The sequence below is a fragment of the Silene latifolia genome, chromosome 7 (assembly GCF_048544455.1).
Source record: "Silene latifolia isolate original U9 population chromosome 7, ASM4854445v1, whole genome shotgun sequence".
NCBI classification, from domain to species: Eukaryota; Viridiplantae; Streptophyta; class Magnoliopsida; order Caryophyllales; family Caryophyllaceae; genus Silene; species Silene latifolia.
The window spans coordinates 42,311,411-42,332,050 of NC_133532.1; the positions used below are offsets into that span (position 1 = coordinate 42,311,411).

At 37.0% G+C, this 20,640-nt stretch overlaps 1 protein-coding gene across 3 annotated transcripts; it reads right to left on the reverse strand.

Annotated features, from left to right (window-relative positions):
• Window positions 1-3,626: 3,626 nt before the first annotated feature.
• On the reverse strand, window positions 3,627-19,610 carry LOC141592077 (chromatin modification-related protein EAF1 A-like). 3 transcript variants are annotated; one of them, XM_074412655.1, is made up of 23 exons: window positions 19,298-19,610; window positions 16,950-17,139; window positions 16,823-16,877; window positions 16,625-16,722; window positions 15,258-16,542; window positions 15,033-15,152; window positions 14,625-14,855; window positions 13,787-13,981; window positions 13,083-13,163; window positions 12,525-12,582; window positions 11,929-12,443; window positions 11,760-11,813; window positions 10,749-10,806; window positions 10,458-10,651; window positions 9,998-10,051; window positions 9,834-9,914; window positions 9,319-9,456; window positions 9,018-9,134; window positions 8,362-8,462; window positions 8,058-8,237; window positions 7,366-7,738; window positions 4,825-6,149; window positions 3,627-4,075 (listed from the first exon to the last, which is right to left on the reverse strand). In XM_074412655.1, exons 2-22 carry the CDS (start codon window positions 17,090-17,092, stop codon window positions 4,902-4,904), a joined length of 5,379 nt encoding a protein of 1,792 aa, XP_074268756.1. In that variant the 5' UTR covers window positions 17,093-17,139; window positions 19,298-19,610; the 3' UTR covers window positions 3,627-4,075; window positions 4,825-4,901. The 3 variants fall into 3 exon arrangements, with proteins under 3 accessions (XP_074268756.1, XP_074268757.1, XP_074268755.1); XM_074412656.1 differs by having other exon boundaries at window positions 16,950-17,130; window positions 19,298-19,435; XM_074412654.1 differs by having other exon boundaries at window positions 16,950-17,161; window positions 19,298-19,390.
• Between the last annotated feature and the right edge of the window lie 1,030 nt (window positions 19,611-20,640).

Below are 20,640 nucleotides of genomic sequence, written 5' to 3' on the forward strand. Positions count from 1 at the left end.
AATAAAATCGAGCAAATGTGACGGATTTATTTTTCTACGAAGAGCCAAATCACTTGTTCGGGATTAGACAAAACATTGAATGTATTTTGGACAAATTTTCATTTATCAGACTAAATTATATACGTTGTCAAATTAAATATTTAGCATATTTATTACATCATAAAATAATATTGCCAAATTCGAACAAAAGATGTTACGTGATTTATAATAATATTTTGGTAATTTAAGTTAAAAATAATCATCATATATTCACTATTAAGAAAAGCGTTAAAAGTAACGGATCGTTCCCGCTACAAAATGACCCTATCCATCGTTAAAAGTATTTTGCGATAGAAAAGTCGTCGCAAACGGTCAATCATGATTTTCCCTTACAAATACGAGTTTGCTACAATTTACTATTTTTCTAAGAAAATTCTGTATTAATTAAATTTTGACAATTTTTTTTTTCAAACAAGTACGTTAAAGACGGTTTATAAACATTCCTTGCCGATGTGGGACAAATTTAGACGGAAAATCAGTCGTTATTTCATATAGTCTGTAGTAAATTTCCACTCAAGCCAAAATGTCCCAGGAATACCAAATACTCCGTAACGAAATCCAAACATCCATATAAAAAATAAATCCGTCGCAATTCGATTTGATTATAAATCTAATAATGGTGTCCGACAAAAATAATGCTAATACCACAAAATATAGCATATATGTTTCGATTTGATTATCAATCTAATAACAAAGCGTCTTGCTTGTGACAGACAATATCCGTCACAAGCGGAAGACCTATCAGGGTTGACAAGGGGGAGGGAAAATGAAGCACCCATGCATATTGCCACTTGCATCTTGTGAGAGGGACACTATCCGTTTTCAACTTTTGACGGATAGTGTTCGTCTTCAATGAGATTTTGTGATCTAATAATGGTGTCTGACGAAAATAAAGCTAATACCACAAAATTGCATATATATGTCAATATGCAAGGGTATTTTAGTCACAAGCAATTTTAAGGTCCTTAAAGCTACTCAATAAAAATTGAGGTCCTTAAAGCCACATTGTATAATATTTTAGGTCCTTCTACTTGTGTTTACTCCAAAATGAAGTTGGGTATATAGTACTGTACTAGTAATGTCCTAATTCCGATAAACAAATAAAAGGTTGTTGGGATGTTTAAGCTTAATCACAAATCACAAAATTATTAGGTAATAGAGGTCTAAGTAATCTAAATCAGCTATTTTAGGTGCCTATAATTTTGCACAAACTCAAAGTCGTGCATCTTTATAAATGTGAGCATTAATTAAAAATCGGCTAACTATTTAAGTTGCTTAATAAATCACAAGTTCACGACCATTTAATCAATTTATTTCCAAAGAAAGGCTAAGACAACTTTAATTAAACGGTTTTTTCTCATGGTACCCTTGTGGTTTGTCACTTTGTCCATGGTACCCCTCTTTTTAAGAATGTGTCTATAGTACCCATAGGTTCAATATTTGTGCCTGGTGTGTCACTATCGTTACAACTTCCGTTATGATCCTACATTTGAGCGGCACAACTTCATCTAATGACTCTTATACTTCCTAATCACCTATCCCAATTACTTGTAGTCCTTATCACAAACACAAACCAAAAAAGTAAATTTTGATTTCAAACTTCGTCTAATGTGTCTATGGTACCCTGGGGTTCAATTTTTGGATGCATATGTTGTAGTTTTTGGATGGATGAACTTTGTAATTTCTTGGTGGCATATGATTTGTTGTAATTTTTTGGATGAATGAACTTTGAATATAACTGTTGAATGGAGGTATTGGATATGTATTATGAGGAGGTGTTGGATGTGTATTATAGTATGAAATAGATAATGAGTAGTTACTAAAGGGGAAAAGTGTATATATTGCAAACCTCAGGGGTATTTGGTACAAACTTTATTTTTGAATAAAATTGATAAAATCTTAATTTTCTCACCAAATTTAGTTTGCCTTAATCAAACTCCGTTACTCCTAATTTAATGTGCATAACCCAACAAGGGTATCATTAACACAAATATTGAACCTTAGGGGCACTATAGAGTATAGACACGTCTTAAAAAGAGGGGTACCATGGACAAAGTGACAAAACATAAGGGTATCATGGGAAAAATCCGTTAATTAAAAGAACTTATTAAATTCATTGGAAGAACCTATTTATCTCCATAAAATCGTACAGTGCAACAACCTATATACATTATGAGAGTCTAGAATCAAACCCCTAAACAGTTTAAGAGATGGCCCTTACCACTCATATTGACTAAAATTAATGGAGACCTAGAATTATACAACATCAAACACCGCAACGTATTAAGGTCATTTACAAATCTTAAATCACAAGATCGGTTTAAATTTTGTATAGGTCCAAACTAAATGCTCTCATGAAGTCATCATAGAAAGGATATGTTTGTCTTAAGATAGACCAATTATTCAATAATAATTTCACCTTTTAAGTTGTACAAAGCTGCCAAAAAACACAAACTCGTCATGAAATTTTATGAAATCCCCAAAAGTTTAGCATCATGGAAAAATTCGCTTGCAATCTTTCATGATTAAACGAAGACTCATTTTCAGTAGAGTTGACAAATAATGACGCGACTCAAATACGACACGAAATTAACGAGTTTTGGTTGATGTTTAATTATCCATATATAAATGGATCGACATAAACACGACACAATATTTAAGTGGGCCGAGTTTGACTTGAGCTCTCTAAACACGAACTTGACACGAAAGGCCTACTTACTAAATAAATCCTATTTTTTCTCGATTGTCCATCACATAAACAAATTTACATGTTCCAAATATTGACATGAAACGAAACACGACATGAACCAGACATGAAATTAGCGATTTAGGGTTGGGATTTAATGACCCGTTTATTTAAGTAGGTAGACATGAGCACTAACACAACACGAGATTTAACTTGGTTGAGTTTGGTTTGAAGGATTCATGACCTGCTTACATGTGACGCGAAAACAAACCAGACATGACTCGATATGTCTGCCAGGTTTAATTTTCAGTTAATGATTTATGAATACCACCTCGTCATATATAGCATTATTTTGAGGGTAATTTCGAGTAAAATGTTAACCTAGTCTCTACCGTATTTTATGAGAGGTCCAACATGATCACGAACAATCCCCTGACTTTAAGGCTACGGTTACACTCGAACCCATGTCCAAAGCTGGTTATAGTCCATAGTGGTGAATGGGCTTTCGCCTCTTGGAAATAACACTACCCTTTTCTTTAGGGTTGGTGACATAATTCGAACAAGTGCGATGTTGAACGGATCAATTTTTCAAAAATCACAAGGTGTTTGATGCAGATAAATTCACCAATAAAGTCCAGGAATGACGGTACTCGACCCGAGATTTGAAACCCGTCAATATTAAAATTGTTCATTGCTCCCTTGACCCCAAAAAAAAAAAAAAGAAAAAAAAAAAAGAAAAGGCAACAGAAGGCATTTGAGACCTTTTTTTTTTTTTTGTCAGAGTGAAAAAGATTGCTGTCTTAGGCTATAGACGTAGCTATAGCATAAGCAATCCTACTAAAATTACATGAACAGAGTGCATGAAGAGTAGAGGTTTATACAATACCAACATAGGCTCGAACAGAAACCAAGATGATGACTAAAAGGATATCATTAACACTACACAGTTATATTCACAAAAATTTTCATGGGCCTTTGCCTATAACAATGTAAGCTACCCCCTTTGATCCCAGTAAAAGAATAATACATGAACTAAACTATTGGGTTGAAAAGGAATGGTGCCCTAAACTAAGTTGCCGGAAACCCAAAATCGGGTGTGAGAAAAAGGATGGGGGAAGGGTTAATGATATAGAGGGACAACACCCTGTAGTAGGCCTGTCTGTACACGTACCTACCTCTATATCCTCTATCATTACGAAGCTCTAAGCAGTGATAATATACAAGAATAAGATTAGCCCAAAAAAAAGCCTCGCCTAAATTGTCAAGTCAGTAACCTGGGAATAACAATCATCATCATCATCATCCGATATGCTTCTGCTTGTAATGGCCTTGCAAAACTAGCAGCTTCATCTGAAACATAGCCGGGAAGAAAGAGTATCTCAAGTATTAAACAAAACCATTATGTCAGTCAGGTAACGGACATCGTAAATTCAAAGCATAAACAGGAAAACAAGGCACCCTTAGCTTCATCAGAACAAAGGAGTTCTATGAGCGAGAGGAGGTTGGGGGATAAGGGTAAGCCGGTAAGGTAATAGACTTAATACTATTGGACTATTAACCAAAATTAGACTGCACTTGTCAAATACAGAGTAATCAGTACTATGTAGCAACGGGATACGGAGTTCTTTGGACCATGGTGGTTTATGATGTTACAAAATGTACTTCCTATGTTCATGAATAAACTTACAGTTTCTTGTGCATCAAAACTGACAAGTATAGTAAGAACTAAAATGTGCTCGAAAATGCAAGTTGAGTAAAGATGATGGCTCACAACTCACAAATCATAATGGCCACACATAACACACAAAAGGGAAGATTCCTAGTGGTACTTCTGTTCATCGTCATCCACGAAAATCAAGAAGTTAATTCATGGATGAGTATCAACTTTATCATTACGAGAAGGGGTGATGGGCGGGGGTCAATGAGGTCATATTTCTTAATGCTGTCAAGATGGCACAAACACAATGCATGCTTCATCCTAGAAAAAAAATATGGGTATGCTACTTAACGTCAAAGCAAAGATGCAGTTTGCTATCACGCTCAGATATCTAATCACTCAGACTTGATCAAATCAATATGGGATATGAGATCTTCCATACCTGTACATAGCTGTTACAAGGGAATCAGACTTGATCAAGGAGGGAACAAGTGTGCTGCAAATTACTCAGTCTCTGATTTACGTCAAGCCACCTTGAATCTGTGACTGTTTTTGTAGCAATTGTGATTCTTGTTGTTGCCATTGTGCTTCAAGCTCATGAGATATCAAGTTGCTACCCGATGGCTGCTTCTCCACGACAAGACCTTGGCTTCCTAACGAAAAAGGCTCAATACCCAATGAATTTGTGACACCTTGGCTGGTACTAGGGCCTACTAGTGGGGATTCACTAGTCATTGAAGAATCACACACAGAAGTCCGACTTCTTTCCCCAACATTGCCAGCAGAATCAACACATGCTAATGGTGGGCCAATGCTTGAAGACTTGTGCTCTGTTAAGGAGTGATCGACTTGAGACTTGGTTAAGGAATCAGAATTCACTTGACGATTTTGTTGACTTATTCTCTGAAGAGAAGCCTGAGATTGAGTCACCATTTTTAATGTTGGCTTTCCTTGCAACTGCTGACGATTACGAGAAAGCACAACTGTCGACGAAGGACCTTGGTTTGAACCTAAAACCTTGACCTGATTGACACCCTCTAAGTGAGAAGATATTTGCTGAACAGGCTTAGTTGAGTGCGGGATTAGAGGTTTTGATGGTGGCAGCGTATCTAGAGTAGACCCTGAATATACCTCCTCAGCAACTTGGCTTGCGGAGTTGGCTAAACTAAGCCCATTCAAATGTGATGTATCGTTAGTAAGAGTGTGATGTATGACCATGTTACCTCTTCCAGTTCCCTTCATAAGTTTAGAAGTCGGTTGAGAATGTGATTGTTGACGATGTTGTGGATGTTGCCGGCCTGATTGCTGGTACTGCTGCGCTTGCCCTTGCCGTTGCTTACCCCCTTGATTTATCGCTCCACTGGGACCATTTTGTGCACTTCGCCCAAGTCCTTGCACGTTCTTATGTTGCTGATGTGGCACCGGATCCACATGAGTCACTGGAGGTGAGGTGGTTAGAGAAGGCAATGGGACAGGTTGAGATGAAGATGGAGATGACATAGGATGCTGTTGATGTTGATGGTGCAACATTCTCTGTTGCATTTGCCTCTCTCTTGAAATGCGATAGGCTTGTTGCTCAGGAATGGCACCGTGATTTGATGTTGATAGATTAGATTGAGGACTGTTAAGCACATGAGAGTGCTGATGGCCAGGATATGCTTGAAGAGGTGAAGTTGCCTGATTATTAGAGAATCCAGGACTGAGACCTCCAAAGGCAGGGACTCCTGGCAAAGCCATCGGCTTCTGATGTTCTGAACTTTGACCAGACTATTTAACAAGAGCGAAATGGCCAACGATGCATACTAGAGTTAGCAAGGTAATCAGTAATTTTAACAGAATATTACTAGAAGTATCCACATGTCCAGGAAATGCACGATGTATAAGTATCAATTAGGTAATATAACAAATGACAAATCAACATTTTCAACCTCAAAACTCCACCATCAAGGCATCCCCAACCTCCTAAGGGCCAAAAGGAAAGTAACAAGGAATACTAAATAGTCATAGCCATTTGGCCCAAAGGCTATTGGCTAATGCTACTACCTCCACCCCAAAATTATTGTTTCTGTTGACCAATGTCAATTTGGACCATTAATTTCTCCAAATATAACGAGAATAGATATAGAATGTAAAATTTGTACTGTTTGCTTTACAAAAACAATTACTCTCTCCATCCAAGAATAATCTTCACATAAATCAAAATATACGAGTGAAAATTTTTACGTAAGAAAATCGTGGTTGGAGAGAGGGATTAAATTTTTTTAATATTTGTAACTATTGTATATTTTGAGAAATTATCGGTAAAAGTAGAAATAGTTTGACCAGTCAAGTCAAAATGGGGACAATATAAAAGGATGAAAGACCTGAGTTTTTTTTAACAAGTTTCTTCTTCGGATAGTGAGTTATTATGTAGTTACTTGAGCCACACCACTTGAAGAGTTAACACACTGATATTTTGTTCTACCTTAAGATTTACGAAACGGTCTTCTTTCAATTTTTGTTGCTAATTTTTTTTTTTTGAAAAAAAAAAACAGCTTCAGCAAATATAATTTCAGTAAAATTAAGAAAAACAGAACATAACCTAATCATCTTAGAGCATAATAGACTTTAGTCACTCTAATCCTAATGTCCTCAATCAACTACTCCAGTGTACTTTACTCCCTCTGTTTCATACGGTCTACGAATTTATTAGTCGCATAGAAATATCAATAATTGTACTTTTGTTCTTTTTTGCACTTTTGAATAATATACTATATTTGTTATAGAGGTGCTAAAAAAAACAAAAAAAACATAAATATTGATATTTCTAATCCTACTCTATTTAGTTCTTATATAAATATGAAAATGGAAGGTAGTTTTGAAACAGAGAGAGTATCAATCAGAACAAAACATACTATATAGACAATACATTAGTGTCACTGGGCAGTGGGCAGCACATCCACAGAGGAGGAGGGGGGGATCAAGCAAATACTGGAAAACTTACCCGCACACTATGCAGTGAGTCACGAGGTCTATACATAGTACTTCCATTTCCGCGACCTGAAGCTGTTCCAGAGTGCACATTGATGTTACCAGGCATCCCTCCCACGTTGGAGGTCATACTTGATGAATTCAGCATTGGTGTCGATGGAATTCCTTGAACTCTTGGTCTTGCCATTGGTACGCTTCGGTTTATACCAGGCATCACGTTAACACCATTTCCACCAGGATGCATACGCACACCCCTATCAGAACCAGAAAGCGATCCAGGAGAAGAGAAGTTTGGTGTCTGAACATTTCTTCCAGGAAGCATGGAATTAAACTGATGGAGTCTCTGCTGCTCCTCAATGGGCCTAGGAACTGAGTATCTAGCATCCCTAACAAGATTAAGAGACTCAACTCGTAAGTATGCAAACATATCAAATATAAAAGAGCAGACCACCACACTAGAGCAAAATTGGGTCAGTTCCGGTGACCAATTTTTCTTGTCTTGTCGGTCAAGTCTAGGAAAGAGTAAACCTTGGCATTATTGGGTCATGGGTCTTATTGGGTCGGTTTGGCCTATTGGTCACGACAGTTCTGCTTCACAAACTTTTCATGTTTTACAGGGTCAAGTTCAGGGAAGTTTGGGTCGGTTTTCTCTGGTCAATCATTTTTCTACACAATACCAATAATTCAAATTGTTGAACAAATTACCGGGAACTAGTGAGCTGAGGGGATGCCAGATTGTTTGCTAAAGACATGCCTTGTGAACCTTGAGGACTTTGGAGCGGCGAATTGAGCCCGCTAGTAGAGTTTATTACAGGTGTACTGCCTAACCCATCAGCAGAGAGATTCTCTTGATTGGATGTAGCAGTATCAGAAAGATCAAGTGGTCTGTGAAAAAGGAGAAAACATAAAGGTTCTGAGTTACTTGTGCCAAATTAGAAGATTTTCTTCGAAAGATAATTCCAGCCTTGGCACATAACCAAATGAACTGAGAGATAGAGTAACAACTCACGTCAGTACTCCTCCATTCAAATTATTAGGGATGACTTGGGAGAGTGAGAGAACATGTGAACCGTGAGCAGGTGCTATATGCTTCAAATCCTGATTATCATTCTTCAAAACAGGGATTTGTGAGTTAAAAAAAAACTGGCAAGCCCATAGGCATACGCTTAAGCTTACAAGTCTAAAAGCATCATCACACTATACAAGCTTGCATTCTTCATTATTTTGAAGTAGTAATACACCATAAGTTACAGATTGGAATCCTTAGAAGAGATTTATGGGTGTCTGATTCACTTCCCTTTTCTCTGGGAGTTTCGGGAAATTCCCTAACAGGGCAGTTTTCGAAAACTTGCATCAGATGGGTCAATCACTCAATAGCGAAGTACCAAAAAGTGAAGAGGGAATGCCAATTATCTCACCATTTTCCACTAATTTCGAGAAAGAGCACAGTAATGAAGAATTAAAATTTAAGTTCACATTCCAAAAAAGCTTCTAGTTAAGTACTTTATTTGCAAGCTGAAGATTAATACGTCACAAATGTGTTTAGTACACGAAGACATTATTGACCGGACTGAAGAGGATACAATCATATGCTTCCATATTTGCCAGTTGACCAAAAGTTAACAAAAACAATTCTTCTAATCTCTTCATCAACAAACATAGTACCTTTTTCTTTCGAAAAAATAGTTGCTGTTCAATAAGAATAATCTTCTCAAAACGGGACTTAATGTTATCCTCTTCCACGTGTGCATGAAGACTTCGGAACAATTGCCTTGCACTACCCTGAATAGATGAAATATAACAAATTGAGCAGAAGCCAGGCTTCTAAAACCAGAGTACAAACCAGATAGGGTAAATCCAATTTTACACGAAGATGGTGAAGCCCGATATATATAAAAAAAAAAAAAAAAAAAAAAAAAAAAAAAAAAAAAATGAAAAAAAAGTGGGATAAATACGAAGAGATTGCCTTTGGAATCCCAGGTAATGTAGAAGGATAAGGTTGGGAAGATCCTGAATCTTCACCACTGTCAGCACCATCATCGGAAGGCCTGTCCATCAAAAATTTGTGCCGCTCCTTGCATTCATGAGGCTTGCGGAAAATGCACTGCATAAAAAAGAGGCAACAATAGACTGATCACCTCCTCTACCATTATTCTATAGAAGAAGTAAAAACAAAATTTACAATAAACACAACAATTAATGGATAAAACATGTTTAGTTTAAACGTTTTGACGAAAGTTTTGAGTATTTACATAATCAGCAATATTCATTTATGATTACGAATTCACAAATTATCCGATTATTGTAGAACTCACCTCACAATCGTAAAAAACTTGCACAAAACCCTTTTTAGATTTAATATTATCATCGAGGTTCTTGCGTAAGGATATATTCCACACTAGATAATTTAAAAAAACTAATCTAAATGCGCAGTTGCCAGACAGAAAGAAAAGGCTATTGAAAGGGAGGAGGGGTTTGTACCTTGAATTGCAGAATACTGTTTATAGCATCACTCACAAGCTCCCAATTTGGACCCATATCATGAACGAGCACAACAAGGGCCTGAGGAATGAGAGGATAGAAGAACTCAGGAAAACTCCGAACATAAATGGAGGCATCGTACACCCAAAAGGAAGAAAAAGAACCTGATCTTCGACAATAGTCCATGGGCTTCCTGAACCAAGTTGTCCTGTAGACACCTACAAGTAGAATTCAGAGTTAAATTCTTATAATAACTAAAGCAATAATAACAACATTATCCCAGTGCCTTGCATATGGCCATGTATGAAGGTTAAGTGTACACAACTTTACCCATGTCAAAATTATGTGACCAATTATTACAAAATAAGTGCAAACAATTAAGTAATCATTTTGCTTTAATCATATTCCAAACAATGTCAAAGATTATTGAGTTTTCGGCTCCACCAAAACTGGAAATCATAATTTAACAACCAAAACCCAAAATATGTGGAGTCTGAGAACTCTTGATGAACAAAATTTAGCGATGCCCAAACTAGTTGAAATTAGAAAGGGGAGTGTTCCTCTTAAAGGTTCTGTTGTCCGTTTGATTTAATAATTAAGCATGCAACTCGAGAAAGACATTACCTTGAGTCCTTTGCCTTTTTTACCCCTATCTCGAACACCAATAAATTTAATCAATTTATTTTGGCTGGACATGTTACTCATTTGGGAAGCCACTGGTGAAGCAGCTGACCCACTCATGAGGGTGGCATTATCAAATGATTTATCCAATGAGTGCTTTGCTAACTTTGGCTTCTTAGCATGCTGACCAAATAAACCTAATGATGGAGGAGGAGGCAGGTTGAAAATAATTAGTTAGCTCGAAAAAGTAATAGTATGAACGGACAAATTTAACTAGGAAAAAATAAGCCTTACTGCTATTTCCATTGGATTCAGGCTGGTGATTGACCGATCGCTTTCTCACAAGATCATTCTGCATCATCAAAAATCATCCATATGTTTGAGAATGGGAGACGACAGGCAGAAGTTTGTAGAAGGACCTTACAAGATATGCAGGTTAAGTCCACAGAGTACAAACATAGAAGCTAACAACAATCTCATTCTAAGATAAATATTGCCACTTACTTTTACAATCTACTGAAAAGAAAAGGATGACTAAACAAGATTACAAGAATACATGCAAACACTTCTCATGAACAGATGAACTGCAAGAACACAACCAAAGAATCTTGCTTTTGTATCTTTCAATCACTTTTACAATGTCTTAGGGAGCCAATTTCATGTATATTAGTTGGCAGCTTGGCACTCTGGCAGATAGCTAATAGCTAAACAGGTTAAATCACCGTGTTCTTCAGTACACACTCTTTCTGTTTCTATAAAATTATCATCGCTTGGCCTTCATTTGATTTTCTATGGTATGAACCCTGCTTACTTTCAATTCTTATAATGAAAAATTACCCTTTGCTTCAATGCTTACTCTATTCTTCCCTAAACTAATAAAGCCAGTACATGTTCCTTCACGCTTTTGTTCTGTTGCTACCTTTAGCAGGTGGCTAAGGAAGAAGATCTTTACTCATACCGGGGGATGCTCCAAGAAGATAAATGGAACTTGAAGCACAACTAATTTTTGTTATGTCTAGATTTGTCACTTTTACAATTTTAGGATATCAACTAATGAACAATCTGTCTACTGAATACTCTTTACCACAACAGAACGAAAAGGCAATCTGGAGCATAGATTATAGCCATTGTTTTCATGTCAAAAAAGCATTTGCTTTATGAAATGCTGGGACTCTCTTACGTTCTATTCCTCCACCACTTAAACTTCTGTTCCATCCTTTTAAAAGGGTTGTACACTTATATTTACTAACGGCCACATAAAAATTAGACACAAATGAAGGTCTTTGAATTTAGAAGACGGTTCACCTGTTCATTCTGCATGGTGGAGTCCAACTGCCATCTCTGGTCGTGTGATAAACTCTGTATCATAAACAGACTTCCAACAATGAGCAAGGACAAATTTCGGAATATGAAATATAGATTTACTCAATTAACACCGAAAGACCAGGACTCTGTGGTTTGAGACTCAACATACCTGATGCTTAATTTTCTTCTTTTTCTTAGGTTTTGCCGACTTTTCTGCAGAATCAAACATAGACTGGTTCTCATAGTTCATTGTTGAATCAACCTCTAACCCTCTTAGGCCAACTGACCCACCATGCGGAGTGTTCTGATCATCCTGGAAAGAATTGGTATCTTCACTGGAAGCGTCCGCTCTACTTAGCACTGGTGCAACACCAACAGAGCCGGTACCAAAGGGACCCACAACCCTTTGCCTAGAGGCAGTACGCATCCTTTTGATGGGGATAGGATCGACATGAAGATTGTTGGCAGGCCTTTTTCCCATTACAGTCAACTGTGTGGGCCCATTCCTGGTCTCTGCACAGTGCCCATAGCCAAAATCATCTCCAAATTTATAAGATCTAGCAGCATAAGACTTTATAATTTTCAGTTTCTTTTTTGACGGCTTCCCAGTATGTAATGCTCCATGCTGATAATACAAATTTTCCCCTTCATTTTCTTCACAGTCTTTATCTTCATATTCACATTCTACAACAGTAAGCCAAGAATGAAAATTGAATGCCAAATTATTATTCAAATAGAAGAAAACTCGTCAACCTAATCATGTACCTGCTGCTGCACTATGGGTTGATGTAACAACTTCCTCTAGAGTACTGTTGCCAATCCTCTGCACAAAGTCCACAAACAAAGCACATGAAAAAGAAAGTAAAAGGTTACAACAGCGAATGGAAACTAAAAGACTCACTGGAAGCTGTATCCATGATACATATCTCAAAGTAGCAAGTGATTTGTCGTCCAAAGCTCAAGGACCCTAAAACTAGTTGGAGCTATCTTGAGATAATAAGCATCTGGGGAAAGTTTCTTTTTTTGTGGGGTTACAGAAAGCAGTGGTAGCACTAGGGTTTGAACAGTTGAACCTATGATCTTAATGAGTCTGCTGTACAGTAGATTATTGCTTGTTTTCATGCAGAGATTGACGTGCAACCAAAATCTCCAGATCCTTGAATTTGGAGTAGCACGATCAAAAGAAAAAAAATCCAAAATCAAGAAGAGAAATCTGATGAATATTTCTGGAACAAAACCGAGCATCCGAGCTGATTGCTTTATTTGGACTAACTTATTTTTTGTGGATCTAGTATGCAAATGGCAAAGATAATGGGTGTATACCTCAAACTCCTCCAAACACGACTCAATTGATTTTCTGTACATTTCCATTGCACCCGGAGGAACCGCATAGAAAAGATTTTCCTGATAATAGTAAATAGGAAATAAGATATAGAAACAATTGCCGTACACAAAGCATGCAATGTTACGAATGAAAACTATGTCCTGAATATTAAAAAGCATGTCACCTAACATAAAAGGAAAAAGAGCATCTGGTTTGCAAGCATACACCACAGAGTTCCAGGTGTAAATTAATTAATTAACAACTTGAAGATATCTGAGCAGACATATATACTTGATTCAAACATAGATCCCAGTACGGCATAGAGATTAAGAAAAACATCATTACAAACTCATTTTGCCACAGAGCTGATTCATATCTGAGCAGACATATACAGTTGACCACAATGGTTTAAGGTAAAAAAAATCCTAACGCCAACCAAGTTGCTCTGATTTGAACAAGGAATCATAACTGCATAATCTAACAACTGACTTAACAAGCACAAACAAAAGAGTGCCCCACGTCCATAAAAAGGGTTCGCATTTCACACTCAACCACACAAGCGTGCCTGGGAAGGAAATGAACTAATGGCTCGGAACATAAACAATGTGCACGGACAACGGAAGTAGCAAATTAGCAATTAATCATTCTCAGGAACAGCATGAACAATAAATAAAATGCAAGGCAGGGAACAAATAAAGCATACTTCAGAAAACTGATCCTCCCAAGAAAGTTCAGGTAAGCCAATATCGCAAGTAACATTTGTGACCTCGGGAACTTCAATTTCTACAAGAGGTTTTGAAAGGCTATTACACTGTACAAATCTCACAGCATATCCATAAATAGCATGGTTCTGTTTCCTTTTAGTAGACTTCATCATATCTGAAGACGCCTTATTATCCTGATTGCAACATGCAACAAAAAAAGAGAACATTCTTAAGGCATAGCTGTCTCTATTATTCAACATTAACAATTAAGATCTTATGCAGCAAAATGATATACACTCCCCAATTTTTAGATATGGGAATGCAGGATATGCTAGAAAATTATAAATGAACAATTACACTAGCTTTTCAGAATCAAATTTTGCTTTCATTTTCAAGTTATGTTCTCTGTAGTTTATCACGGTAGTGAGAACTTTCTAAAACCCTCACATAATTGCATTTCTATGAGTGATGCTCTGACATAACACAACAATTTTGTCACTTCAGTTAAGCCAAAAACTATTATATCTAATGAGAAAGTTGTGTCCAAAAGTGAATCATGCACCCGTGTATGACCCTCCAAGCTGACAGATTAAAATAGTTACTATGCATTTAGGATGTCACATACATGCCTAATACTAAACACTATAAACAGTTAGTCCAGAGTTGATAAGACATTATAATTTCTGTCACAACAGCAGTAAAGGATTCGTATGATTAAATCTGAGAAATGACCAAATTGGGAAAAAAAATTGGAGGATAATGAACCCAAGCATTCATGGGTTATGCAACAATAATCAGAACTGTAGTGAAATGTCCACCCTTGCTTTTCGTCTGTACCATATCAATAGTCTCCAGTGGAAGTTCATGCTTGCATTTCTCAAGCTGAGAACTATCGGCCTTCTCAACACTGAGCCTAGCTGCATGCCAGAACTCCAACACAGCCTTTGCCAAGGTATGGGCTACACTCTTCTGGTTTGAAAATTTATTTTGTTCCTCCAATCTTATTCGAGAAGCAAAAGCTACACGGCGGCAATTTTGAGCAGCAGCAGTCATCTTCCAGAGACGCTCCTGGAAATTAGCACAGAGACTTTTAAATTGGAAATAGCGACTAATTATCTTGTCGGCTGATTAGCAACACAATGTATACAGTACGTCATTACATATAACGAATAAAGATAAAAACACTGCAAAGACTAAAATGCAGGCGAAAGAAAGAGGGAGGGAGGTCCGTGACAAATTACCAACCTGTGCAAAATCATTTGCCAACCAAGACATTTCCTCCAGCACAAGGTCCCAGTGACATTTCTGTCGGTGCTCTCTCGGAAACAAACCAATAGATAATGCAGCAATCCTTTTTCGTTTTGCCTATCAAAATAAGCCACTACAATTCGTTAGCACCAGATGAAAACAATATACCGCCATCAAAAAGAAAAGATATCATTTAGAAAAAGAGAAGAAACTCAAAATCACCAGTATCATTCGTGCTTCTTCCAAGATCCTATCCTCTTGTGCCCTGTCCAGTGGCTTAGACTGGTTTTCAGTACAAGGTAGAATTTCTAACACAGATGAATCGGAAGCAAGATCCAGAATAGGTCTCACAGGGCAAGAAGTCTCCACCTCGGGACCACAGTTATCAAGCTGGCCAAGCTCTTTCTCTGATTTTATTTCAGCACTATCATGTTTTTCTTGTCCTTCAACACACGGGACGCCCTTAGCCTCATCCTGCAGAAAAGATTTGTCCTTATCAACTTCAGCATGATCTTGTTTGATAGACCCATTTCCTTGGTGGCTAGTAGGACCCTGGCCCTCATTAATAAAAGGAGCAATTTCCATGGCATTAGTGACATGATCCTCACTTGGCATATCTTTGCTGACTGACTTCTCTCCAACTGATACCATTTGTCCCTTAAGGGCTCCATTACTATCTACATTATCTAACTTAGTAAGCAAATCACTATCGATATTCCCATTTCCATTTAAAATGGCAGTGTGGCTGGAAGTGGATTCGGAAAATAAGCCCTCTGTTACGCCAGGCACTTTGTTATTAAGAGCATCAGTTGTCGTACGCTTGTCATCTCCATCAACTTTACCAGTCTCATTCAGGTGTGAAGCAGCAGCATTATACTCTGTATTTTCTGCGCCCAGGAAGGGAGGACAATCAACATCTAAATTAACTATGCTATCCCTTCCTACATCAATAGAAGGTTCAACATTTGTTACGGTATCAAGAGCCTCATTGGCTTTTAAACACATATTTCGCACTTCCTCCAGCTTTTCCTTTTGAATTGATGAATTTTTCCCTTCAGCAAACTTAGTGACTCTTGAAGTCATAGGATGCATCACATGTGTGCCATCAACCTCCATTTCAATCTGATTCTCAGATGCGACAGGTTTAGAAAGTATCCCATGACGAGCAGGCATAGAAGAGTCATGCCCCTCACCAGAAGGCATATCAGCAGAACTAGAACGAAGGTCAACATGATTTGGCCTAGATCGATTCCTTCGTCTATATGCTTGGCAATCTTCTAAATTCTTCACAGTCTGGCCCCTACCAAGCTGAGAAAAATGCTCTAACAAAGGAATGTTGCTTCTACCAGGACACAGTGGCTTCATATCACTTTGAAGTATCTCATTTTCACAATCAAAGTTATCAGCACTATTTGGTTCACATGTAGTAGTTACCCCCAATCGCCCGCTACTTTCGACTGAATCTCCATGAGGCGATGGAGTCAATGCGAAACTACCTTTTGCTTCACTGCATCAAGAACACAGTAGCCAGTGATATTGCAGTTCACAATTTGCATACCTGCAGAAACAAATTCAAGCTTGAAAATTACCTAGTCAAATTTTGATCCAGCTGTTGATCAGTGTGTGATGTAGACTGGACACTGACTGATACTGCATGACCAAATTTGAAATCAAGAGGATCTCCGCCCTGCACAAAAAGGGAGTCAACCCTCCAAAAGTTTAGCAAAATATGAATGCACAGCAAAAAAAATGCTGACATACAGAATAAAAAGCAGAGCTAATCTTACTTTCTCAAGAAACTCGAGCTCTCTTTTCCTTTCCTCTCGAATATCATATTCCAGTCTGCGATGAACACAAAAGTTGTACGTAAAGCAACACGGATATCATGATTGTCAAGAAAAAAATCCTTGTTACCTTAGCTCAGCTTGTGCCTTCTCTATTGCTGCGCGGCGCGGAGAGGGCTTGGTGCCAATACCAACATCGCCGTCCAGAACTCCTCCCATGGCATCTGGCTCAGCATTTATGAGGGAAGTAGATCCTGAACTAAATCCATGCATTCCTCTAAGAAAAGCTATAAGTTCTCCCCTTCCATTGCCTATAGAATCTGGACAGGTCTCAGAAAAAAACTGACAGAAAGCAGACATCTCAAAACCAGATAATAAACCTAAAGGGAAAAATCCCAGTACTCAACCAGACGCTACACTAATAGGTGCTTGCCGCGCCAAACACGAAAGGAAAGCACATATTCAATGAAAGTTATGATTTAGTGCGATGACAAAGGACAAAGAAGTATGCTAATAGAAGACTTACAAGGACCAGGTCAAAGCAAAAATACAGGGCATAAAAGGTGAAAAATTGCATGCACTACTTAAGGGAAAATAACAGTTGTACAATGATTTTTTTTTTGACAAGTGAAGTTGTACAGAGAAAATTGCAGTGTTTCAATTAGACATAGACTCTACATTTGTCACCGCCAAAATCAAATTACATAATAGTTGCTGAGGTTTCTTGAGTGTTACAAAGCACAATAAAATCAAATGAAATCGAAAAAGAAGCCATTAAACAATATGTTCAGAACTCGAGCTGTTGATGGATCAAAAGCTGGTTGTTAATCCCAAGCATTATCATCATCTTATTCACTACTATAACTTTAAAAGCCTAAGGAGCTATACACACGTGGAAGACTAAGTAATCATCAAATATCAACGGTAATAAAGTATAAACGCAACAGAAAAGAATAAAAAAAAGAACTACGTAGTATAGTGTGACCCTTACATTCATTGTTGATTAATCTTTTCATGAATTCAACAAAAACCATGCCTATGCTTATAAGGAAAGATAACTCTTTCCACTCCAGTTCCTCACTTGTGCACAGTTAACGGAAAACATTTTTTGCAATTTATATCCTAGGTCTATTGGACATCCGACTATCGGCATGACAAGCATGATCTACATCAAACACAAAAAAAACTATTGTTTTATGCAAAAAAGAAAAAAAAAATCAGTATATCCAGTCAACAAATCCAAAACACTCAATTGTTTATGCATCATCAATGGTGTGAGATGAACAGAAGCACCCTAAAATCTAGAATTGATCCTGCAATAAATGAGTTAGGGGTTTAAAGCTCCTTTGCTAAATCATCTGGATACTCAGTTGAATGGAAATTTGACATATATAATACGACTCAAGCAAAATACAAAGAATTCTCATCAAGCTCAAGACATATACTCTTGAAAAATACGGTCGGCAGCTATGTTGCTCGGACTCTTGAATATTACCTCACGTACCCGTGTCGGACACTCAACACTCGGATATGGGTAGGACACTCGAACACTTCATTTAAGACCAAACACCTGAATTTTTTTCCTAAAATAGCCGAATCCGACACTTGGACACGCACCCATGTCGAATACTTCTAAACGAGTCCGAGCAACATAGGTCGGCGGGCAGCCCAATCAACAAATTACACTAACAAGTTCTCAGTTCATAATATCACACCATTAGTTCGATAATATCCTTCTAGCGGGGCCAAACATAGTTTAATGCATCAAGCACTGCCCAACTATGGTATATCTGTATATATAAGAGGAAAGAACGTTCAGCAACGGTAAGATTTTGTACTTCTACGACATATGTGGAAAATAAGAAGTATGACCGCATCTATCAAATGCCGATTACCAATGCAGCTTTAAATGGCGAGATTGTTAACACGACTGACACAATACTGTAGCCAGAAAGCCCACAGAAGCTGCAGAAAATGAATACTTATTACCAGCAAAGTACACAATGGAACCTGAAATGCAACTTCAAATACGAAGTAATCATAGGCGCAAATGCACCAATAAACCAAACAATGTCACCTAATCCCACACAAATTAAAATCACAGCGATACCAGCTTGATATTAAGTCCACATTTCATAAAGTAAGTGATCAAAGTAAAACCTAGACATCGAGTACTTCATTTCGGAACACGAACATACTGATGCTAACACTTTGAAACAAATGCCACACATAAACAAGCTCACAGACCACAAATACAAGCAAAACTCAAACACTCCATCACAATCTCAGCAACAATTGCGCAACACAATGCATAAATAATCCCATTTCAGCAACATTCAACACGCCAATTGACTTTCCCCCATGAAATTAAACTAAAATAAACCAATTCCCAATTTCACAACCCTAGTTCTCCACATTCTAGGGTTTCCGACAATCAATTGCGAAAATTAGGTCAAAATTGGAAGTCGAGAAGATCACCTGAGCAAAATCAAACCACTCGCAAACGCGAAATCCGAACCCGCGAAAGCTAGGGTTCAAGTTCGATCAATCAAGTGTCGGAAAATCCGTGCCCTAATTGATTTCGAAAACTAGGGTTTTTTTTTTAGGGCTTACAAATCGATTCAGAAAATCGACATGATTGAAAGGATGTATAATGTTGGAATCAATTGAGTGAAAAATCAATTGAGAGGGAAAATTTGGGAAATTAAAATGAGAAAAGAGGGATTTAATTCAATTCAATTTCTAGGGTTAAAAAATGTCGAAGCATGCAATCACGTTCCCAAATCGAAACAATTGTTTTGCTGCTTTTTTCTTTTTCCTTTTTTTTTGTTGGGTCAAAGAAAAAAATAAAAGGCTATTTTCGGACTTTAACGTTGTTTTCTCCTTTGTTTAAGAATATTATATTCTCCCCCTCGTGCGTTTTTTTTTTTTCTTGGCTTCCTAAATGAATAAATGTGGAGGGGAACTTTAAGAAAATATTAGGAACAACCGGAGTCGTTTGGTTGCACTTAAGGAATTTGCATTGTCTCAAAATGATAATTTGTCCCCTTAACTTTTTATTCACTGGTGAAATTAGGCTCCAATTGTTACAATCAAACCCCCTCATTTTAACAAAAAAGTGAAATTCAACCCCAATTTTTACATTTCACTTAAATCTCAACAAAAAATCATTTTATATTTTTCAACTAATAACACATAAAACTTACTAATTTTAAAATTATATATAAATTAAATTATTCATCTAAATAATAATTTTACACTCATCCATATTAAACTAAATAAAAATATGATAATATTTTATAAACTATTCTTACATATATAACTAATTGTCTAAAAATTGTAAAATTATAAAAACAATACCTAGTATTACAATTATATATTATATAAAAGTTATTAGGTTATTAAATTAATTTTTTTATTCGATTAATTGGATTATAAAAATGAATTTTGGTGGAGTTTCATAAAAAAAAAAAATAATAGGGTCTAATTTCATTTTTTTGTTAAAGGTTTTTTTTTTTTTTGGTCTAAATTTTTTTGTTAAAGTTAAGAGGCTTAATTACTACAAGGAAACTTAAAGGTCCTAATTTCATCATTTAACAAAATTAAGGAGGTAAATTGTCACTTTCGCAGCCTAGAAAGTGATAGATCACACGATTTTAGAATTCATGTTAAATGCATTTCATATAGGCGTTTCCACTTGCCTAGAGAGACTAGGTAAACAATTTACTCTATTATAGAAGAACTAGTTCTATTACTCGTGAGATTCACGGGTTCATTTCTAGTTGATGACATTTTTTTGTAGCATGATTATGTTCGTCAAT

Bases quoted from the DNA above. Each gene is read 5' to 3' on its own strand.
- LOC141592077 (XM_074412655.1), bottom strand. From the start codon at position 17,092: ATGCATGGATTTAGTTCAGGATCTACTTCCCTCATAAATGCTGAGCCA. The intron at 13,982-14,624 runs GTACAGACGAAA...TGTTGCAATCAG, and splicing joins CACTGGAGACTATTGATATG to GATAATAAGGCGTCTTCAGA. The intron at 8,238-8,361 runs GTGAGTTGTTAC...CCTTTTTCACAG, and splicing joins TTGAATGGAGGAGTACTGAC to ACCACTTGATCTTTCTGATA.